Raw genomic sequence first — 22,807 nt, 5'->3', positions numbered from 1 at the left:
TCTGTTCTTCCTCCATCCATCCATCCCCTTCTATTGGTCCTCTTCATCCATCTTCCTCTATCCAGCATCATCTTCTGCATCCTTCCTCCATCCCTACTCATCCTCTTCATCCTTCCTCCTCCATCCATTCATCCCCTTCTATTGGTCCTCTTCATCCATCTTCCTCTATCCAGCATCATCCTCTGCATCCTTCCTCCATCCCTACTCACCCTCTTCATCCTTCCTCCTCCATCCATCCATCCCCTTCTATTGGTCCTCTTCATCCATCTTCCTCTGTCCAGTGTCATCCTCTGCATCCTTCCTCCTCCATCCTCTTCCTCCTTCCCCTTCCACCCATTCTTCCTCCTTCATAGATCCTCTTCTTCCTCTCCATCCACTTCCTCCATCGCTCTTCCTGTATCCAACCTCCTCCTCATCCTCTCCCATTTCCATCCATCATCATCCTCCTCCCCCCTTAACACCTCCCCAGTCCCATGTCCCTCCCCACAACCACATCGGAGCTCCCATTGCCCCCCCCAGTGCCTTTCCCATTGGGAATCCCTTCTCCACAGCCCCCCCGGGGGGGGGTGCACCCCAACCCCCCCTTTAACAGTACACCCCCCCAGTGCTGTCCCGGTTTCTTCACTTATTTTATGAATGGAAAAACCCCAAATCCCCCCAAATCCCGGGGGGGGGCGGAGCCACGAGGGGGGGGCGGGTCCAATGGGGGGGGGTCCCTAAGCCCCCTTTACCCGCCCCCCCAATAGGGGATCCGGTAACCGGGGCCATGACCCCGATTGTGGCGGGGGGGGGGGGGGGGGGGGCTATTTTGGGGCTGTTTCCGCTGTTCCCCCGATAAAGGGCATCTGAGGACACGGCCCCCCCCCTCCCTGTTGGTGCCCCCCCCCCGTGGCCCCCCTTTGGTGCCCCCCCCCCCGGCACGGAAGCGGCTCCGTGTCGCGGAAGCCGGGGCGGGACCGGCCCTTCCCTCCCCCCCCCCCACCTCCAATCCCCCCCCGGATCCCTCCGCTCCCGGCTCCGCTCCGGGACCCGCTCCCGGTGCCTCCCCCCCCAAAAACCTCCGGGCCCCCCCCCGCCCCCCAACGATGAAGCCCCCCCCTCTGGGGACGCTGCTGCGGGCCCTGGGCCGCCGCGACGGCAGCGACACGGTACGGGGGGGGGGGGGGGGAACGGGACGGGAACGGGACAAGGGGAAGGGGGGGGGGATTGAGGCGGGACCCCCCCTCTGAACCCCCCCTCTGAACCCCGTTTTCCCACGCGGAACCCCCCTTTCCCACGTTATCCCCCCTCTTCCCACGTTGTTCCCCCTCTTCCCCATTCCCCCCCCCCTTCCCAACTTCCCGTAGTAACTCCCACTTTTCCCACGGGTACCCCCCTTTTCCCTCTCTATCCCCCCCCCTTTTCCCACGTTGTTCCCCACTTTTCCCACACTGACCACCCCCATTTCCACCCCGCATCCCCATTTCCCACAATAACCCCCCTTTTCCCACGCTGAACCCCCTTTTCCCACCTTGTTCCCCACTTTTTCCATACTGACCCCCCATTTCCCACACTAAACACCCCATTTTCCTACCTTGTTCCCCACTTTTCCCAAGTTATCCCCCCTTTACCCCCAAATCCTCCTATTCCCAAACTGAAGCCCCTTTTCCCACGCTGTTCTCCCCATTTTCTACACTGAACCCCCATTTTCCTCTCTGACCCCCCCTTTTCCCAACTTATTTCCCCTTTTCCCACCTTGTTCCCCCTTTTCCCACCTTATTCCCCCTTTTCCCCCCCCAAACCCCCTTATTCCCACGTTATTCCCCCCATTCCCACCCTCTTCTCCCTTTCCCAACGCTGTCCCCCCCTTGTCCCACGTTGTTCCCCCCTTTTCCCACGCTGATCCCCCCATTCCCACGCTCTTTCCTCCCCCTCCCCCCCGCATGGGTCCATCCCGGGGGGGGGTCGGGCCATTCCCCCCCCCCCCCCCAAGGGGCCCCATTTCCTGGGCTGGTCCCGGCCCCACTTCCTGCGGTGGGAACACGGAGTGGGGGGGCACGGACACGGAGGGGGGGGCATGGAGGGGGACACGGGACACACGGACACGGGGGGGACACGGACGTGGGGGAGTCAATGGGGGGATTCAATGGGGGGGTCAATGGGGTCTCAATGGGGGGGTCAATGAGGTCTCAATGGGGGGGTCACAGGGTGTCAATGGGGGTCAAGTGGGGGCTCAAGAGGGGGTCACGGGGGCTCATGGGGGCTCAATGGATGTTCACTGGGGTCAAGGGGGGTCAACGGGGGTGTCACGGGGGGTCAATGGGGGGTCACGGGGGGGCAATGGGGGTGTCACGGGGGGCAATGACGCTCAATCGGGGGGTCACGGGGGTCACAGGGGGGGTCAATGGGGGGTCAAGGGGGCTCAATAGGGTGGTAAAAGGAGGTCAATGGGAGGGTCACAGGGGGGATAATGGGGGTCACGGGGGGCTCAAGGGGGAGGTCAATGGGAGTCAATGGGGGTTCAATGGGGGGTCACGGGGGGGTCAATGCGGGGGGTCAATGGGGGGTCACAGGGGGGTCACGGGGGGTTAATGGGGGGTCACGGGGGGGTCACAGCCGTGTCCCCTCCCCCCCGCAGCCCCCCGCCCCCCCCCACAGCTTCCGAGAGAAGGCTCCGCGGCGGGGGGGGCCCTGCGCGGTCTGCGCGGAGCCGCTGGGGCCGCCGGGGCTGAGCTGCAGAGGTGGGGGCCTGGGAACCCCCCCGGGTCATCGGTGCTATGGGTGCTATGGGTGCTATAGGGTGTTATGGAGTGCTGTGGGGTACTATGGGTGCTGTAGGGTGCTATAGGATGCTATGGGGTGCTATAGGATGCTATGCAGTGCTATAGGGTGCTATGGGATGCTATGGGATGCTATAGGGTGCTATGGGGTGCTATAGGGTGCTATGGGGTGCTATGGGTGCTATGGGTGCTATAGGGTGTTATGGGGTGCTATAGGGTGCTATGGGGTGCTATAGGGTGCTATGGGGTGCCATGGGGTGCTATGGGGTGCTATAGGGTGCTATAGGGTGCTATGGGGTGCATTGGGTGCTATAGGATGCTATGGGGTGCTATAGGGTGCTGTAGACTGTGCTATGGGAGGCTACGAGGATGCTATGGGGTTCCATAGGGTGCTATGGGGTGCATTGCGGTGTGCTATAGGATGCTATGGGGTGCTATAGGGTGCTGTAGACTGTGCTATGGGATGCTACGAGGATGCCATGGGGACGCTATGGAATTCTATGGGGCGCTATGGGGCTGGGGGGGGTCCCTGATGCCCCTTTCCTGTGCCCGCAGTCTGCAAGCTGAGCTGCCACAAGCGATGCGAGGGGAAGGTACGGGGGGGGTACCCCCACACTGCCCCCTCCCCCCACTGCCCCCCCCATGCTCTGGGGGCGGGGGTTCCCCTCGCGCACCCCCCTTGTGCCCCCCTCGGGATGGACACGGGGGGGGGCCGGGGGTGTTCCCCCACATTCCCATCCCTCCCCCCATTGCCCTCTATGGGGCGCGGGGGGGGGCGGGGGGTGCCCCTGAAGGGCCCCTTTGTGTGCGTGGGAACCTCCCCCGTCGGGTCCGGCCAAAGACAACACCGGGGGGGGGCACAAGGGGGGGTCCGGACACGCGATGGGGATGGGAGCTGCGGTGGGGCCTGGGGCCTGCAGCGGCTGTGGGACTGGGGGCACGCTATGGGGTTGGGGACCTGCTATGGGGCTGGGGGGTTGCTATGGGGCTGGTACGTGCTATGGGGCTGGGGCACGCTATGGGGCTGGGGGATTGCTGTGGGGCTGGTACGTGCTATGGGGCTGGGGCACGCTATGGGGCTGGGAACCTGATATGGGGTTGGGACATGCTATGGGGCTGGTGGCCCGCTATGGGGCTGGGATCCTGTATGGCGCTGTGCTCACACTGTGGGACTGGTATCCCTGTATGGGGCTGGAGTCCTGGTATGTGGACCCAGGATCTGCTATAGGGCTGGAGCCATTCTATGGGGCTGGAGCCATTCTATGAGGCAGGGTCTCGCTATGGGGCAGGGTCCCGCTACGAGGCTGGGCTCCTGCTGTGGGTCCCATAGGGGTGACCCCGCCCCCCCCACAGGTGACGTCACCGTGTCAGGCCCCGCCCCCTCCTGAGCAGGTGAGAGCCGGGACCCCCGCGGGGGGAGGGGGAACGGGGGCGGGAACCGCCCCTTCCCCCGTGACCTCCCCGTGACCCCGCCCTGACCCCTCCCCCAGCGCAGAAGCACCGCCCCCACCCGCCGCAGCGAGCACGTGGTGAGGCCCCACCCCCATGTGACCCCTCCGTGACCCCTCTGTGACCCCCCTGTGACCTCTGTGACCCCCTCGTGACCCCCCCCAGGGCTCCACCAAGTCCCTGAGCACCACCCCACAGAGAAACACCCTGCCCAGGTATGGGGCTATGGGGGATATGGGGGCTATGGGGGGCCTATGGGGCAACTGGGGGCTTGGGGGGCTAGGGGGACAATAGGGGCTATAGGGGGCGGTATCCCTCTATCCCATATCCCTGTATCCTTCTGTCCCTCTATCTTTCTATCCATCTATCCCTATATCCTTATATCCCATATCGCTCTATCCCATATCCCTATATCCCATATCCCTATATCCCTGTATCCCTGTATCCCTATATCCCTCTATCCCTGTATCCCTATATCCCATACCCCTATGTCCCATACCCCTGTAACCCTGTATCCGATATCCCTGTATCCCTCTATCCCTCTATATCCCATATCCCTCTATCCCTCTATCCCTATATCTCTCCGTATCCCTACTTCCCTTAATCCCTACATCCAACATCCCTATATCTCTCTATATCCCTCTATATCCCTATACAATATCCCTATCCAACATCCCTATACAACATCCCTATCCAACATCCCTATACAACATCCCTATACAATATCCCTATACAACATCCCTATACATCCCTATACAACATCCCTATAAAATATCCCTATATAACATCCCTGTACATCCCTATACAACATCCCTATACATCCCTATCCAATATCCCTATACAACATCCCTGTACATCCCTATCCAATATCCCTATATAACATCCCTGTACATCCCTATACAACATCCCTATGCATCCCTATCCAATATCCCTATACAACATCCCTGTTATCCAACATCCCTATTATCAAACATCCCTATCCAACATCCCTATTATCCGACATCCCTATTATCCAACATCATCACCCCATCCAACATCCCTATCCATCCCTATCCATCCTCATCCACCCCTATCCAACATCCCTATTATTCAACATCCCCACCCATCCCCATACATCCCTACCCAACATCCCCACCCATCCCCATCCATCCCTATCCAACATCCCTATTATCCAACACCCCTATTATCCAACATCCCTATCCAACATCCCTATTATCCAACATCCCTATTATCCAACATCCCTATCCAACATCCCTATTATCCAACACCCCTATTATCCAACATCCCTACCCAACATCCCTATTATCCAACACCCCTATTATCCAACATCCCTACCCAACCCCACCCACCCCCATCCATCCCCACCCATCCCCATCCACCCCTATCCAACATCCCTATTATCCAACATCCCTATTATCCAACATCCCTGCTATCCAACATCCCTATTATCCAACATCCCTATCCAACATCCCTACTATCCAACATCCCTATCCAACACCCCTATTATCCAACATCCCTACTATCCAATCCCTATTCAACATCCCCACCCCTCGCTACCCCGCTCAGGTCTCAGTCCCTGGAGCGCCCCCTGCTGTTGGGCCCGGACCTTGACGTCCGCTACGTGAGCGCGCAGCTGCTGAGCCTGCGCTTCCCGCGCGCGCTGCCCGAGCCCCGCCTGCGCCTGCTCCTGCGTCACGTGGCCCAGATGCTGCGCTCCCGGCACCGCGAGCACTACATGGTGCGGGCGATAGGGGGCGATAGCGGGCTCTATGGGACTACATGGGACTGTATGGGGCTCTATGGGACTATATGGGTTTATACGGGATTGTATGGGGCTCTATGGGACTGTATGGGGCTGTATGCGGCTCTATGGGACTCTATAGGATTGTATGGGGCTCTATGGGGCTGTATGGAGCTCTATGGGACTGTATGGGACTCCGTGGGATTGTATGGGACTCTATGGGACTATATGGGACTCTATAGGTTTATACAGGATTGTATGGGACTATATGGGTTTATATGGGATTGTATGGGATTGTATGGGACTCTGTGGGTTTATATGGGATTGTATGAGACTATATGGGATGTGGGGGTTGTGGGATATGGGTTATGGGAACATGGTTAGGGTTAGGGTTAGGGTTAAGGGCTAGGGTTAAGGGTTAGGATTAGGGTTAGGGTGAGGAGTTAGGGTTAGGGTTAGGGTTAAGGGTTAGGGAACGTGGTGGGACCATATGGGATTTTGTGGGAAGAAAGAGGGACCATATGGGACTATATGGGACAATATCGGATTATATGGGATGTAGGATATGGGGTATAGGATGTGGGATATTTGGTTTGGGGTATGGGATATGGGGTAGGGGGTATGGGATATGGGGTATGGCACGTGGGGACATGGACATTGGACATGGGACATGGACAGGGGGAATGGGGACGTGGGGACTGGAACTGGACATTGGGGTCCATAGGGACAGGATGTTAAGGTCATGGAGACACAGACAGGGATAGGGACAGGACACTGGGGTCCATGGGGACAGGGACAGGGATGGGGCATTGGGGTCCACAGGGGCAGGATGGGATTAGGATGGGGATGGGATGGGGTTAGGACAGGGATGGGATGGGGATGGGATGGGGATGGGATGGGGATGAGATGGGGATGGTGTGGTCCATGGGGACAAGACAGGGATGGGGCATCGGGGTCCATGGGGTCAGGATGGGGATAAAGTCCCTGACCCCCTCCCCCCCATCCTGACCCCCCCCAGATCTTCAACCTCTCCGAGAAGCGCCGGGACCTGGCGCTCCTGAACCCCAGAGTGAGCAGGGGATGGGGGCACGGGGGGGGTCCCTTTGGGGGCCCATTGGGGAGCTTATTGGGAATCCCATTGGGGGTCCCATTGGGGATCCCGTTGGGGGGACCCATTGGGAATCCCATTGGGGGTCCCATTGGGGATCTCATTGGGGGTCCCATTTGGGGTGGCCCATTGGGGTCCCACTGGGTGCTGGGGGGGTCTCTGGGTGCCACTGACACCCCCCCCCCCCAGGTGCAGGACTTTGGGTGGCCAGACCCGCTCGCCCCCCCCCTGGACAAGCTCTGCTGCATCTGCAAAGCACTGGAGGGGTGGCTGAGGGGGCAGCCCCAGCGCCTGGCAGTGCTGCACTGCAAGGTGGGTATAGGGGGTATGGGGGTATAGGGGGTATGAGGGGTATAGGGGGTATGGAGGGTATAGGGGGTATAGGGGTATGGGGGGTATGGGGGGTATAGGGGTATGGGGGTATGGGGTATAGGGATATAGGGGTATGGGGGGTATAGGGGTATAGGGGGTATGGGGGGTATAAGGTGTATGGGGGGGTATAAGGGGTATGTGGGTATGGGGCGTATGGGGGGTATAGGGGTATGGGGGGTATAGGGGGTATGGAGGGTATAGGGGGTATAGGGGTATGGGGGGTATAAGGGGTATAGGGGTATGGGGCGTATGGGGGTATAGGGGTATGGGGGGTATAGGGGTATAGGGGGTATGGTGTGTATAGGGGGTATAGGGGTATGGGGGGTATAGGGGGTATAGGGGGCTATAGGGGCTATAAGGGGTATAGGGGGTATAGGGGGTATAGGGGGTATGGGGGTATGGGGGGTATGGGGGTATGGGGGTATGGGGGGTATGGGGGGTATGGGGGGTATGGGGGTATGGGGGGTATGGGGGGTATGGGGGTATGGGGGGTATGGGGGGTATGGGGGTATGGGGGGTATGGGGGGTATAGGGGAGATGTGAGGGGTTGGGGGGGTCATGGGGGACGATGGGACAAGAGGGGGGCTATAGGGAGGTGGGGGGCACTGGGAGGTACTGGGGTCCTGACCCCCCCCTGTTCCCCTGCCCAGGGCAGTAAGGGCAAGGCGGCCGTCGTCGTGGCAGCCTACATGCACTACAGCCAAGTGACTGCCAGGTACGGACATGGGTATGGGCATGGGCATGGGGTATGGATATGGGGTATGGTGTATGGGGTATGGGATATGGGATATGGATATGGGGTATGGGGTATGGGGTATGGGGTATGGGGTATGGGGTATGGGGTATGGGGTATGGGGTATGGGATATGGGGTATGGGGTATGGGGTATGGATATGGGATATGGGGTATGGGGTATGGATATGGGGTATGGGATATGGATATGGGGTATGGGTATGGGATATGGGGTATGGGATATGGATATGGATATGGGGTATGGGATATGGATATGGGATATGGGGTATGGGATATGGATATGGGGTATGGGATATGGGGTATGGGATATGGGGTATGGATATGGGATATGGGGTGTGGGGTGTGGGGTATGGGGTTATGGAGGTTATGGGAGGGCTATGGGGGTTCTGTGGGTTATGAGGGTTACAGGGGTCAGGGAGTTATGGGGTGCTATGGGGGTTTGGGGTCAGGGGTGTGGGGGCTCTATGGGTGGGGGCACGGGGGGGTGGGGGGCACCCTGACCTCCCCCTTCCCCCCCCCAGTGCTGATCAGGCGCTGAGCACCCTGAGCATGAGGAAGTTCTGCGAGGAGAAGGTGGGGATGGAGCCGTCACAGCGCAGGTGGGACATGGACATGGACAGGGATAGGGATAGGGATAGGGAGAGGGATGTGGGATGTGGGGTATGGGGTATGGGATATGGGATATGGGATATGGGGTATGGGGTATGGGATATGGGGTATGGGGTATGGGATATGGGGTATGGGATATGGAGTATGGGATGTGGGATATGGGGTATGGGATGTGGGATATGGGGATGTGGGATGTTGGACATGGGATCATGGGATATGGACATGGACATGGGAATATGGGGACATGGACATGGAGATATGGGTTCATGGGATATGGACATGGGAGTATGGGATATGGATATGGACATGGACATGGGATATGGGAACATGGGACATGGACATGGGAATATGGGGACATGGACATGGAGATATGGACATATAAATGGCATATGGGATCATGGGATATGGGATTATGGGATATGAGATCATGGGACATGGACATGGGATATGGGATCGTGGGATATGGACATGGACATGGGATCATGCAGATGTGGGGGACATGGGACACTGGGGGACATTGGGACATGGAGAGCTGGGGGATGCTGGGTTCCTGGGATACGGGGTGCTGGGATAGAGGATGCTGATGCTGCTGAGTGCTGGGGAAGTTGGGGTACAGGTTGATGGGTGCTGTGGGTGCTCTCTATGGGGACAGTGGGTTCCATGGGTGCTCTCTATGGGTACAGTGGGTTCTATGGGTTCTCTCTATGGGTGCTCTCTATGGGCTCCAAAGGTGCTCTCTATGGGTGCTGTCTATGGGTGCTCTCTATGGGTTCTATGGGTTCTCTCTATGGGTGCTCTCTATGGGCTCTATGGGTGCTCTCTATGGGTTCTATGGGTGCTCCCTATGGGCTCCAAAGGTGCTCTCTATGGGTTCTCTCTATGGGTGCTCTCTATGGGCTCTCTCTATGGGTCTCTCTATGGGTGCTCTCTATGGGTGCTCTCTATGGGTGCTCTCTATGGGTGCTCTCTATGGGTGCTCTCTATGGGTGCTCTCTATGGGTGCTCTCTATGGGTGCTCTCTATGGGTGCTCTCTATGGGTGCTCTCTATGGGTGCTCTCTATGGGTGCTCTCTATGGGTGCTCTCTATGGGTGCTCTCTATGGGTGCTGTTCCATGGGTGCTGTTCCATGGGTGCTGTTCCCTGTGTCACGGGTGCTGTCTCCGGGCAGGGCCGTGGAGCTCTTTGGGGCGCTGCTCTCGGGGCAGCAGCGGCTCAGCAGCAGCCCCGTGTTCCTGCAGCACGTCCTGCTGCCCGCCCTGCCCGGCTACGGCGCACACGGTCAGTGGGGAGCGGGACCCACAGCCGGGACCATAACTGGGACCCATAACTGGGACCCATAACTGGGACCCATAACTGGGACCCACAACTGGGACCCATAACTGGGACCCATAACTGGGACCCACAACTGGGACCCACAACCGGGACCCACATTGAGCCCCCCCTCATTCACTCCCCCCCGCAGGCTGTCGGCCCTTCCTGAAGATCTACCAGGCACTGCAGCTCGTCTACACCTCGGGGGTCTAGTGAGTGAGGGTGAATGGGAGTGAGTGAGAGTGAATGGGAGTGAGTGAGGGTGAATGGGAGACAATGGGAGTGAATGGGAGTGAGAATGAGAGTGAATGGGAGTGAGTGTGAGAGTGAATGGGAGTGAGTGAGAGTGAATGGGAATGAGAGTGAATGGGAGTGAATGGAAGTGAGAGTGGGTGTGAATGAGTGTGAATGGGAGTGAGTGTGAATAGGAGTGAATGGAAGTGAGAGTGAATGGAAGTGAATGGGAGTGTGTGAATGAGAGTGAGTGTGAGTGAGTGAGAGTGAATGGGAGTGTGAGTGAGTGAGTATGGGAGTTAATGTGAGTGAGTGTGAATGGGAGTGAGTGAGGGTGAATGGAGTGAGTGAATGGGAGTGAGTGTGAGTGAATAGGAGTGAGTGAGAGTGAATGGGAGTGAGTGTGAGAGTGAATGGGAGTGTGAATGGGAGTGTGAGTGAGTGAGTATAGGAGTTAATGTGAGTGTGAATGAGAGTGTGTGTGAATGAGTGACAGTGAACAGGAGTGTGAATGAGAGTGCATGAGTGTGAGTGAATGAGTTGAATGAGGGTGAATGAATGAGTGAGGGTGAATGGGTCACAGTGAATGAGCTCAGTGGGAGTGTGAATGAGTGCGAATGAGCTCAATGTGTCAATGAGTGTGAGTGTGAATGAGTGTGTGAGAGTGAATGAGTGAATGAACGGGAGTGAATGAGTGTGAACGAGTATGAGTGTGAAAGTGAATGAGTGTGAATGAGTGTGTGAGAGTGAATGAGGGTGAATGAGTGGCTGTAGGTGAGTGTGACCGATCCCACTATCTCCCTGTCACTGTGTCTGTGCCTGTGTCCCCCCCCTGTCCCTCACTGTGCCCTGGTGCTTTCTGGGCTCCCCCCCACAGCTCCCCAGGCCCCCACAGTCTCTGCATCAGCCTGGAGCCGGCGCTGCTGCTCAAGGGCGATGTCCTGGTGGGTGAATGGGGGCACAATGGGGGGCAATGGGGTGCAATGGGGGGGCAATGAGGGGTGCAATAGAGGGGCAGTGGGGCACATGTGAGGGGGGCACACACAGGGCTGCCGGTGTGGGGGATGCCAGAGGTGTGTGTGCAATGCGTGCTGCTGTGGGTGCTGTGAGGTGCTGAGGGGTGCTGCAGGGTGCTATGGGGTGCTACAGGGTACTATAGATTGCTATGAGGTGCTGTGGGGGGCTATGGGTGCTATGGATGCTATGGGGGTCTATGGGTGCTGTGGATGCTATGGGGGTCTATGGGTGCTACAGATGCTATGGGGGTCTATGGGTGCTACAGATGCTATGGGGGTCTGTGGGTGCTACGGATGCTATGGGGGTCTATGGGTGCTACGGATGCTATGGGGGTCTATGGAGGTCTATGGATGCTATGGGGGTCTATGGGTGCTATGGATGCTATGGGGGTCTATGGGTGCTATGGGTGCTACGGGTGCTATGGAGGTCTATGGATGCTATGGGGGTCTATGGGTGCTATGGATGCTATGGAGGTCTATGGGTGCTATGGGTGCTATGGGGTGCTGTGGGTGCTATGGGGATGCCTGCGGTGCCGTTGCACACTCAGCCTTGCACACGCGTGTGCGCAGGTCACGTGTTACCACCGGCAGCTGGGGGGGCGCGAGCCCGTGTTCCGGGCCCAATTCCATACGGGAACGCTGCGGGGGGGGCGGCTGCGGCTGCCCCGGGGAGAGCTGGACCTGGCCTGGGAAGGTGGGAATGGGATAGGGGTGGGGATGGGATGGGGATGGGGATGGGGATGGGATGGGGATGGGATGGGGATAGGGATGGGGATGGGATGGGGATGGGATGGGGATGGGATGGGGATGGGATTGGATGGAAATAGGGTGAAATGCGAATGGAGTGGGATGATAATGAATGGATGGGACAGGGATGGGATTGGATAGGGATGGGGATGGAGATGGGAATAGGGTGAAATGGGAATGGAATGGGATGGAAATGGATAGGGATAGGATTGGATGGGAATAGGGTGAAATGCAAATGGAGTGGGATGATATTGAATGGGGATGGGATGGGGATGGGATTGGATGGGAATGGGGATGGAGATAGGGATGGGTTAGGGATGGGATTGGATGGGAATAGGGTGAAAAGGGAATTAAAAGGGATGGGATTGAATGGGGATGGGAACGGCATGGGGATGGGATTGGATGGGAATAGGGTGAAATGGGAATCGAATGGGATGGAAATGGAATGGGGATGGGATTGGATGGGAATAGCGTGAAATGGGAATGGAATGGGATGGAAGGGGTATGGGGATGGGGTTGGATGAGAATGCGATGGAATGGGGAAAGGGATGTGAATGTGAGGATAGGAATGAGATGGGATGGGAATGGGGAAGGGGATGAGATGGGGATGGGGAAGGGGATGGGATGAGGATCAGATGGTGATGGGGATGGGGATGGGATGGAGATGGGATTGGATGGGGATGGGGATGGGATGGGGATGGGATTGGATGGGAATGGGGAAGGGGATGGGATGAGGATGAGATGGGGATGGGGAGGGGATGGGGATGGGGATGGGGATGGGGATGGAATGGGGATGGGGATGGGACAGGGACAGGTGTTTGGTACAGGGGGCCCAGGGCTTGCCCCGGGCTGGGGCTGGGTCCGTTCGGGGGGGGGCAGCTCCAATCTCTCCCCCCCAGACGAGCGCTTCCCCCCCGAGGGCAGCGTCGAGTTCGTTTTCTCCTCGGGCCCTGAGAAGATCCAAGGTGAGGGGGGGGGAGGGGGGAGCCCCGGGGTCCCCCCGAGGCCCCGCAGGCACCCACAGCCCCCCCCCTCTGCCCCACCCTCACCCCCAGGCTGGGACCCCCCCGGCGCCCCCCCCGCCCCCGTGGATTACGGGGTCCTGGACCCCGCCGTGCGCAGAGACTCGTACGAGGGCTTCGACCTGAGGCACCAGGACAGCCTGGAGGGTAGGGGCAGGGCGGGTGGTCCCATGGGATACCCTATGGGATACCCCTATGGGATACCCTGTGGGACATCCCTATAGGATACCCCTATGGGATACCCTGTGGGACAACCCTATATGATACCCCTATGGGATACCCTGTGGGACATCCCTACAGGATACCCCTATGGGATACCCCTATGGGAAACCCTATGGGAAACCCTGTGGGATAACCTATGGGACATCCCTATAGGATACCCCTATAGGATACCCCTATGGGATAGCTTATGGGATACCTTATGGGAAACCCTGTGGGAAACCCTATGGGATACCCCTATGGGAAACCCTGTGGGAAACCCTGTGGGATAATCTATGGGAAAACCTTGTGGGATACCTTATGGGATACCTTATAGGAACCCCTATGGGTTACCTTATGGGAAAACCTGTGGGATAACCTATGGGATACCCTATGGGAAACTCTATGGGATAACCCTGTGGGAAACACCTTGGGACACCCCATGGGACACCCCTATGGGACACCCCTATTGGATACCCCTATGGACACCCCTATTGGATACCCCTATGGGATACCCAATGGGATACCCCTATGGCATACCCAATGGGATACCCCAATGGGATACCCAATGGGATACCCCTATGGGACACCCTATGGGACACCACTATTGGATACCCTATGGGATACCCCTGAGATACCCCCATGGGACACCCAATGGGATACCCTATGGGATACTCCAATGGGATACCCCTATGGGACACCCAATGAGACACCTCTATGGGACACCCGTATGGGATACCCTATGGGCTATCTCCCAGGACACCCCCTCCATGGGACACCCCATAGGATACCCCCTGGGACATCCCTATGGGACACCCCTATGGGACACCCCTATGGGACACCCCAATGGGACACACCTATAGGACACCCCCATGGACCACCCCTATGGGACCCCCTAGTGGGACACCCAATGGGACACCCCTATGGACCACCCCTATGGGACACCCAATGGGACACCCCTATGGACCACCCCTATGGGAGCCCCCCAATGGGACACCCCAGTGGGACCCCCCCTCCGCACCCACCCTGCAATTCCCCCATGGGACCCCCACCCTTGGGACCCCCCCCAATGGGTTCCCCCCCCCAGGAACCCCTCATGAGGCCCCCACCCTTGAGACCCCCCCATAGGCACCGGGGGGATGCATGAGGGGGGGTTGGGTTGTGGGGTTCAGCCCCCCCTCACTGTGCCCCCCCCCCCCCAGAGCTCCCATTGGACTCCAGCCCCTACCCGGGGGGGCAGAGGCCGCAGCGCTCCTGGAGCCCCGGGGGGGGCCCCCCCAGCCCGGACCCCCCCATCCCGGAGCCCCCCCCCGGCCGCCCGCCCCCCCCCACAGCGGCCGAGCGCCAGGAGCTGGAGCGGCTCCTGGGGGGCTTTGGGGTGCGGGGGGGGCCCCAGGAAGAGCGGGAGACCCCGATCCTAGGGGATGAGCCCGGGGGGACCCCCCCATCCCATGGGATGGTAGCGTCCTATGGGAGCCCCATGTCCTATGGGAGCACAGCATCCCTCGGGACCCCCCCATCCCATGGGACCACAGCATCCTATGGGACCACAGCATCCCCCGGGAGCCCTGCATCCCTTGGGAGCCCCACATCCTATGGGAGCCCTGCAACCCATGGGACCCCAATATCCCATGGGACCACAGCATCCTATGGGAGCCCTGCATCCCTTGGGAGCCCCATATCCTATGGGAGCCCTGCATCCCTCGGGAGCCCCACATCCTATGGGAGCCCTGCATCCCATGGGACCCCAATATCCCATGGGACCACAGCACCCTATGGGAGCCCTGCATCCCATGGGACTACAGCATCCTATGGAATCACAGCATCCTACGGGACCACAGCATCCCTCGGGAGCCCCACATCCTATGGGACCCCAATACCCCAGAGAACCCCAACACCCCATGGGAGCCCCACATCCCATGGGAGCCCAGCATCCCATGGAACCACAGCACCCTACGGGACCCCAACATCCCATGGGACCCCCACATCCTATGGCACCCCAGCAGCCTACAGTACCCCAACCCCACAGGGGACCCCGACATCCTATGGGACCCCCACATCCCCTGGGAGCCTGACACCTTATGGGACCCTGACATCCCTTGGGACCACAGCACCCTATGGGACCCCCACATCCTATGGGTCCCCAATGCCCCAGGGAACCCCGACACTGTATGGGACCACAGCACCCTATGGGACCCTGACACCCCACGGGACCCCAACATCCCATGGGAGCCCAGCATCCCCTGGGACCACAGCATCCTATGGGACCACAGCATCCTATGGGACCATAGCATCCCCTGGGACCACAGCATCCTATGGGACCACAGCATCCCCCGGGACCGTAGCATCCTATGGGACCATAGGACCCTATGGGACCACAGCATCCTATGGGACCCCCGGCCCCCCCCTGTGCCGCCGGGCCAGCCTGGCCCCCCCCTGCTCGTGTCGCCGTCCCCCCAGCCCCGAGGCACCCCGCGATGGGGGGGGGCTCCCCTCGGGGGTGGGGGGCAGGCGGGGGGTGCAGCGCTCGCTCTCCGAGGGCCCCCCCCCTCTCTATGGGCTGGGGGGGGGCACGGCCTGGGGGGGCCCCCCCCGCCCCCAGCCCCCCCCCTCCGAGGAGCCCCCCCCTTGTCCCCACTGCGGCCGCCCCGGCTTGGGGCTGAGCTGGAGCCCCACCCCTCGGGCCCCCCCTGGCAAAGGGGGGTGCGAACCCCCCGGGCTGGAGACCCCCCAGCAGGAACCCAATGGTGAGTGGGGGGGGGGGAGGAAGGGGGGGAATGGGGGTAATGGGGGTAATGAGGGGTAATGGGGATAATGGGGTTATGGGAGGCTAATGGGGGGGTAATGGGGTTATGGGGGTTATGGGGGGGTTATGGGGGTATGGGGGCTATGGGGCTATGGGGGTGGGGTTATGGGGGCTCTGGGGACGGGGTTATGGGGGCTATGGGGTTATGGGGGGGCTAATGGGGTAATGGGGTTATGAGGGTAATGGGGTTATGAGGGGCTAATGGGGGGTAATAGGGTTATGGGGTAATGGGGTTATGGGGGGCTAATGTGGGTTAATGGGGTTATGGTGGTAATGGGGTTATGGAGGTAATGGGGTTATGTCGGGCTAAAGGGCTAATGGGGGTAATGGGGCTAATGGGGGGTAATGGAGCTAATGGTGTTATGGAGGGGCTAAAGGGGGGTAATGGGGTTATGGGGCGGCTAAAGGGGCTAAAAGGGGTTAATGGGGCTAATGGGGTTACGGGGGGGCTAAAGGCACTAATGGGGGCTTTATGGGGGGGTAATAGGGGGATAGTGGGGGCCATGGGGGCTATTGGAGCCTGTTGGGGGCTGGGGGGTGTTTGGGGGGGCTAAAGGGGTTAATGGGAGGGTTATGGGGGCCTAATGGGGGGGCTACTGGCACTAATGGGGGGGTTATGGGAGCTAAGGGGGGGTTATGAGGGGGTTACTGAGGTCCATTGGGATCCATTGGGGTCTATAAGGGATCCATTGTGGTCTATTGAGGTCTATTGGCATCCACTGGGGTCTATAAGGGTCCATTGGGGTCTACTGGGGTCTATAGGGGTCCATAGGAGTCTATTGGGGTCTATAGGGGTCCATTGGGGTCTATTGGGATCTATAGGGGTCTACTGGGATCTATACGGACCCACTGAGGTCTATGGGATCCATTGGGGTCCCCAGACGGTGCTGACCCCCCCTCCCCTCTCTCCCCCCCCCAGCTCGCAGGAGCCCGGGGGCGGGGCTCCCCTGGCGCCCCCACCCCGAGAGCCCGGAGCCCCCCCCCGGGCCCTCCCCCCCCGCCTTCCCCCCCCCCGCCCTCTACCACACCCCCTCCCCCACCCCCTCCCCGGCCCCTCCCCCCCCCGCGCCGGGGGGGCCCCGCTCCTCGCCCCTCCCCCAGCACGAGGAGGGGGCTGGGGGGAGGGGGGACCCCCCCGGGGCCGGAGCCCCCCCCGCGGGCGGCTCCTTCGTGCAGGACACGAGCAAATTCTGGTTCAAACCCGGGCTGAGCCGGGAGAGAGGTGAGGGGGGCACGGGGTCAATGGGGGGTCAATGGGGGGGATGGGGGTCTATGGGGGTCTACGGGGGGGAATGGGGGTCTATGGGGGGCTATGGGGGGGCACGGGTGTCAATGGGGGGTAAATGGGGGGGATGGGGGCCTATGGGGGTCTACGGGGGGGGTATGGGGTCTACGGGGGGCCATGGGGGGGCACGGAGGTCAGTGGGGGGTAAATGGAGGGGGCATGGGGGGGGTATGGGGGGGGTATGGGGGTCTACCGGGGGGCTATGGGGGCCTATGGGGGAGGCATCTATTGCTAGGGGCCATGTGTTGCTATGGGGTCCATGTGTTGCTATGGGGTGCCATGGTCTGACTCTGGGTCCATGTGTCGCCGTGGGCTTCCATGTGTTGCTATTCGGGGGGTCCATGTGTTGCTATGGGGGTCCAGTCAGGTGTCCACGGCTGCTACGACGGGGGTCCATGTGTTGCTATGGGGGGTCCATGTGTTGCTATGGAGGTCCATGTGTTGCTACGGAGGGTCCATGTGATGCCACCGGGGGTCCATGTGTTGCTATGGGGGGGGGGGTCCATGTGATGCTATGGGGGGGGGTCCATGTGTTGCTATGGGGGGGTCCATGTGTTGCTATGGAGGGTCCATGTGTTGCTATGGGGGGGGTCCATGTGTTGCTATGGGGGGGGTCCATGTGTTGCTATGGGGGGTCCATGTGATGCTATGGGGGGGGGTCCATGTGTTGCTATGGGGGGGTCCATGTGTTGCTATGGGGGGTCCATGTGATGCTATGGGGGGGTCCATGTGTTGCTATGGGGGGGTCCATGTGTTGCTGGGGGGGTCCATGTGTTGCTATGGGGATGCTCACCGTGCCCCCCCCCAGCCGTGGCCCTGCTCCAGCACGAGGCTCCCGGCTCCTTCCTCATCCGCCAGAGCAGCAGCTTCCGGGGCGCCTTCGGGCTCGCGCTGAGGGTGGGGGAGCCCCCACCCCGCTGCCCCCCCGGCAGGGGTAGGAACCCCCCTTAGAGTCCCATAGAGACCCCATAGAGACCTCATAGAGACCTCATAGACACCCCCACCCCATAGACACCCCCACCAAGGGCAGCGACCCCCATACCCCATAGACCCCCTCCCTGCACCCCCCATATCCCTTCCCCCCTCTCCACCCCCATCATTGACCCTCCCCCCCCAAGGGCAGGTTTCAGGGGGGCAGCATCTCCCCTGTACCCGGTGGGGGAGGGGAGGCGGGGAGGGGGCACCCATGGGTGCTGACCCCGCCCTCCCCCCCCCCCCAGGGGACCCCCAGGCGCAGCTGGTTCGGCACTTCCTGATCGAGACCGGGCCGCGGGGGGTCAAGATCAAGGGGGGGCCCCAGGAGCCCCACTTCGGTCAGGGGGGGGTTCTAAAGGGGGGTTTTGGGGTCTTAAAGGGGGGGGGTTGGGTCCTAAAGGAGGAGTTTGGGGTCCAAAAGGGGGAGTTCGGGGTCCCAAAGGAGGGTTAGGGGGTCCTAAAGGGTGTTTTGGGGTCATAAAGTGGGGGGGTTGGGCCCTAAAGAGGGTTTTGGGATCATAAAGGGGGTTTTTGGCATCATAAAGGGAGATTTGGGGTCCTAAAGGGAGATTTGGGGTCCTAAAGGGGGGCTTTGGGGGTCATAAAGGGGGGTTTGGGGGTCCTAAAGGGGGTTTTGGGGTCCTAAAGGGGGTTTTGGGGTCATAAACGGGGGGGGTTGGCGTCATAAAGGGAGATTTGGGGTCCAAAGGGGGTTTTGGGGTCATAAAGGGGGGTTTTGGGTCCTAGGGTGGCGTTTGGGTCCTAAAGGGGGTTTTGGGGCCCTAAAGGGGGGGGGGGGTTCTAAAGGGGGGGGTTGGGCTCTAGAGGGGGGATTTTGGAGTCCTAAAGGGGGGGTTTTGGGGTTCCAAAGAGGGGGTTCAATGGTGCCCCGCCCCCCCAGGCAGCCTGCCCGCGCTGGTCCTGCATCACTCCATCAGCCCCATCTCCCTGCCCTGCCCCCTGCGCATCCCCACCAAAGGTACCGCCCCCCCCATGGGTGCTCCCCCCCTCCCCCAATGGGTGCCCCCCCCATGGGTGCCCCCCCCATAATCAGGTGTTCGCCCCCCCCCAGACCCCCTGGAGGACGCCCCCGAGGGGCCGGTGCCCCCCAACATGAGCACGGCCGCGGAGCTGCTGCACCAGGGGGCAGGTGGGGGGCAAGGGGGGGGGAAGAGATGGGGGGGCTCTGGAATGGGGGGCAATGGGGGGGGGAAGAGATGGGGGAGCTCTGGGATGGGGGCAATGGGAGCAAGGGATACTGGGATGGGGGGAACTGGGATGGGGGGACTGGAATGGAGGGATACTGGGATGGGGGGAACTGGGATCAAGGGATACTGGGATGGTGGGCACTGTGATGGGGGGAAACTGCGATCAAGGCATACTGCGATGGGGGAACTGGGATTGGGGGCACTGGAATAGGGATCACTGGGATGGGGGGCAATGGGAGGGGGATCACTGGGGGGGGCACTGGGATGGGGATCACTGGGATGGGGGGCACTGGGAGGGGGATCACTAGGATCAAGAGATACTGGGATGGGGGGCACTGGGATGGGGGCACTGGGATTGGGAAGCACTGGGATGGGGATTAGTGGGAGGGAGATCACTGGGATGGGGGCACTTGGATGGGGGGCACTGGGATGGGGATCACTGGGATGGGGGTTACTGGGATAAAGGGATACTGGGATGGGGGCACTGGGATCAAGGGATACTGGGATCGGGATGCACTGGGATGGGGATCACTGGGATAGGGGGTACTGGGATGGAGGGGGGAGCACTGGGATGAGAGCATTGGGATTGGGAGCACTGCGAATGATTCCCTATGGGTCCCTATGGGGTTCCCTATGGGGTTCCCTATGGATCCCTATGGGGGTCCCTATGGGTCCCTATGGTTCCCTATGGGGGTCCCTATGGTTCCCTATGGGGTTCCCTATGGTTCCCTATGGGGTTCCCTATGGGGTTCCCTATGGGGTTCCCTATGGGGTTCCCTATGGTTCCCTATGGGGTTCCCTATGGGGTTCCCTATGGGGTTCCCTATGGGTCCCTATGGGGTTCCCTATGGTTCCCTATGTGTCCCTATGGGGTTCCCTATGGGGTTCCCTATGGTTCCCTATGGTTCCCTATGGGGTTCCCTATGGGTCCCTATGGTTCCCTATGGGGTTCCCTATGGGGTTCCCTATGGTTCCTATGGGGTTCCCCATGTCCCCCCGTGTGCCCCCCCCAGCCTGCCGCGTGCTCTACGTGGGCTCTGCGGGCACCGAGTCCCTGACGGGGCCGCCCGCGGTGGCCAAGGCCGCGGGTTCGATCCTGGGGGACCCCGCGCGGGCCCCCCCGGGCCCCGTGCACTTCCAGGTGACGGCGCAGGGCATCACGCTCACAGACACCGAGCGCAGGTGGGGACCCCGGCACCCCCCATCGGCACCCCCCCATGGGACACCCAATGGCACCCCCCCATGGGACATCCTATGGGATACCCCTATGGTACCCCCAATGGGACCCCCCCCATGGCACCCCCCTTGGGACCCCCAATAAAACACCCCATGGGACCCCCTTCAACGGGACCCCCCCATTGTCACCCCCCCCATGGGACACCCCTATGAGACCCCCAATGGACTCCCCGCATGGGACCCCCAATGGAACACCCCACGGGACCCCCCCATGGGACCACCAATGGAACATCCCATGGAACCCCCCCATGGGACCACCAATGGACCCCCCCCCCATGGGACCCCCCTCAATGGGACCCCCAATGGGAACACCCATTGTCACCCCCCCATGAGCCATCTTGAGCCATCCATTGGGGGAACTCCCCCACCCATGGGACCACCATTGGGCCCCCCCCATGGACCATGATTTGGGGGACCCCCAAACCCCTTCTCCCCCCAACCATCTTCTGGGGCACCCCCCAAACTATCCATGGGGGAGGGGTCCCAATCCCCTTCCCAGCATCACATCCCCCCCCCCAAAACCATCATGTGGGGGGGTCCCAATCCCCTTCCCAGCATCACCCCCCCCACCCCATCACCTATGGGCCCCCCCTGGTCCATGGGGGTGCCCCCCCCCTCCCATCTCACCCCATGCCCCCCCCCAGGCTCTTCTTCCGCCGGCACTACCCCACCAGCAGCATCACGCACTGCAGCACTGACCCACAGGACCGCAGGTGGGGGGGGACGTCTTGGGGGGGGGGGTGGGAGCACATTGTGGGGGGGCAGTGAGCACCCCATTAACACACAGCCCCCCCCCCCCCCATACACACAGATGGGTGAATCCGGATGGAACCACCTCCAAGTAAGTACCACGGGCAAAAGGGGGGGTTATGATGGGGAGGGATCCCCCCATCATCTCCCCCCCCCATCATCTTCCCTCCCCATCATCTTCCTCTCCTGTCTCTTTTACCCCCCCATCATTATCATCCCCCCCCCCCCATCATCTTCCCCCCCATGGCTCCTTTACCCCCCAATCATCTCCCCCCCACATCATCTTCCCCCCCCATGGCTCTTTTACCCCCCCATCATCTTTCCCCCCTTCTTCTTCCCCCCCTCCATCATCTTCCCCCCATCATCATCATCCCCCCTTCATCTCCCCCCCATCATCTTCCCCCCCTATGGCTCCTTTACCCCCCAATCATCTCCCCCCCCCCATCACCTTCCCCCCAATGGCTCTTTTACCCCCCCCATCTCCCCCATCTTCTTCCCCCCATCATCATCATCCCCCCCCCATCTTCTTCCCCCCCCATGGCTCTTTTACCCCCCCATCTTCCCCCCCATCACCTGCCCCCCATCATCCTCATCCCCCCTTCATCCCCCCTCCCACCCATCTTCCCCCCCCCATGGCTCTTTTACCCCCCCATCATCTTCCCCCCATGGCTCTTTTACCCCCCCATCTTTCCCCACATCTTCTCCCACCACCTCATCTCCCTCCATCCCCCACCTCCCCACGCCCCCACGCCCCCATCTTCCCCCTATGGCTCCTTTACCCCCCCATTTCTCTCTGTTGCCGCTCCCCCCAGGATCTTTGGCTTCGTGGCTCGGCAATGGGGGGGGGGCCCGGGGGGGGCCAATTCCTGCCACCTCTTTGCCGAGCTGGACCCGGAGCAGCCGGCCGGAGCCATCGTCACCTTCATCACCAAGGTGCTGCTGGGCACCCGCCGCCAGTGAGGCCCCCTCGGGACCCCCCATTACCGGGGGGGGTCCCCCCAATAAAGCCAAGCCTGTATTTGTCCAACAATGGGTTTATCTGAGCGCCTGGGGGGGCTGATATAATATATGGAGGGGGGTGTAGGGATGGGGGCACAGACCCCCCCTTGTGCAAACACCAGTGTGAACCCCCAAACCCAGCTCCTCCTTTAGCACTGGGGGGGGTTACATTCAGAATGGGGGGGGGGAACAGCATCAATTGGGGGGGGTCCCTTTAAATCTACCCCTC

General features: G+C 60.6%; 1 protein-coding gene across 1 annotated transcript; it reads left to right on the top strand.

Moving 5' to 3' along the window:
- Positions 1-1,081: 1,081 nt before the first annotated feature.
- Positions 1,082-22,597, top strand: TNS2 (tensin 2). Its single transcript, XM_061347253.1, has 28 exons — positions 1,082-1,148; positions 2,618-2,720; positions 3,315-3,352; positions 4,113-4,151; positions 4,250-4,288; positions 4,374-4,423; positions 5,775-5,946; positions 6,968-7,018; positions 7,247-7,369; positions 8,080-8,144; positions 8,703-8,780; positions 9,960-10,069; positions 10,254-10,314; positions 11,214-11,280; positions 11,923-12,046; positions 12,999-13,064; positions 13,155-13,268; positions 14,522-16,066; positions 17,045-17,139; positions 17,200-17,347; positions 18,219-18,344; positions 18,631-18,723; positions 19,287-19,364; positions 19,458-19,535; positions 20,607-20,775; positions 21,474-21,542; positions 21,641-21,670; positions 22,392-22,597. Exons 1-28 carry the CDS (start codon positions 1,086-1,088, stop codon positions 22,537-22,539), a joined length of 3,942 nt encoding a protein of 1,313 aa, XP_061203237.1. The 5' UTR covers positions 1,082-1,085; the 3' UTR covers positions 22,540-22,597.
- The last annotated feature ends 210 nt before the right edge of the window (positions 22,598-22,807 follow it).

Source organism: Neopsephotus bourkii, unplaced genomic scaffold, assembly GCF_033783945.1.
Source record: "Neopsephotus bourkii isolate Nb327-2 ecotype Australia unplaced genomic scaffold, CSIRO-AGI_Nbou_v1 NB_309, whole genome shotgun sequence".
NCBI lineage: Eukaryota > Metazoa > Chordata > Aves > Psittaciformes > Psittacidae > Neopsephotus > Neopsephotus bourkii.
Note: the sequence above shows the minus strand (reverse complement) of the source record. Positions and strands in the feature narration are given on the sequence as shown.

Bases quoted from the DNA above. Each gene is read 5' to 3' on its own strand.
- TNS2 (XM_061347253.1), top strand. From the start codon at position 1,086: ATGAAGCCCCCCCCTCTGGGGACGCTGCTGCGGGCCCTGGGCCGCCGC. The intron at 3,353-4,112 runs GTACGGGGGGGG...CCCCCCCCACAG, and splicing joins ACAAGCGATGCGAGGGGAAG to GTGACGTCACCGTGTCAGGC. The intron at 10,070-10,253 runs GTCAGTGGGGAG...TCCCCCCCGCAG, and splicing joins GCCCGGCTACGGCGCACACG to GCTGTCGGCCCTTCCTGAAG.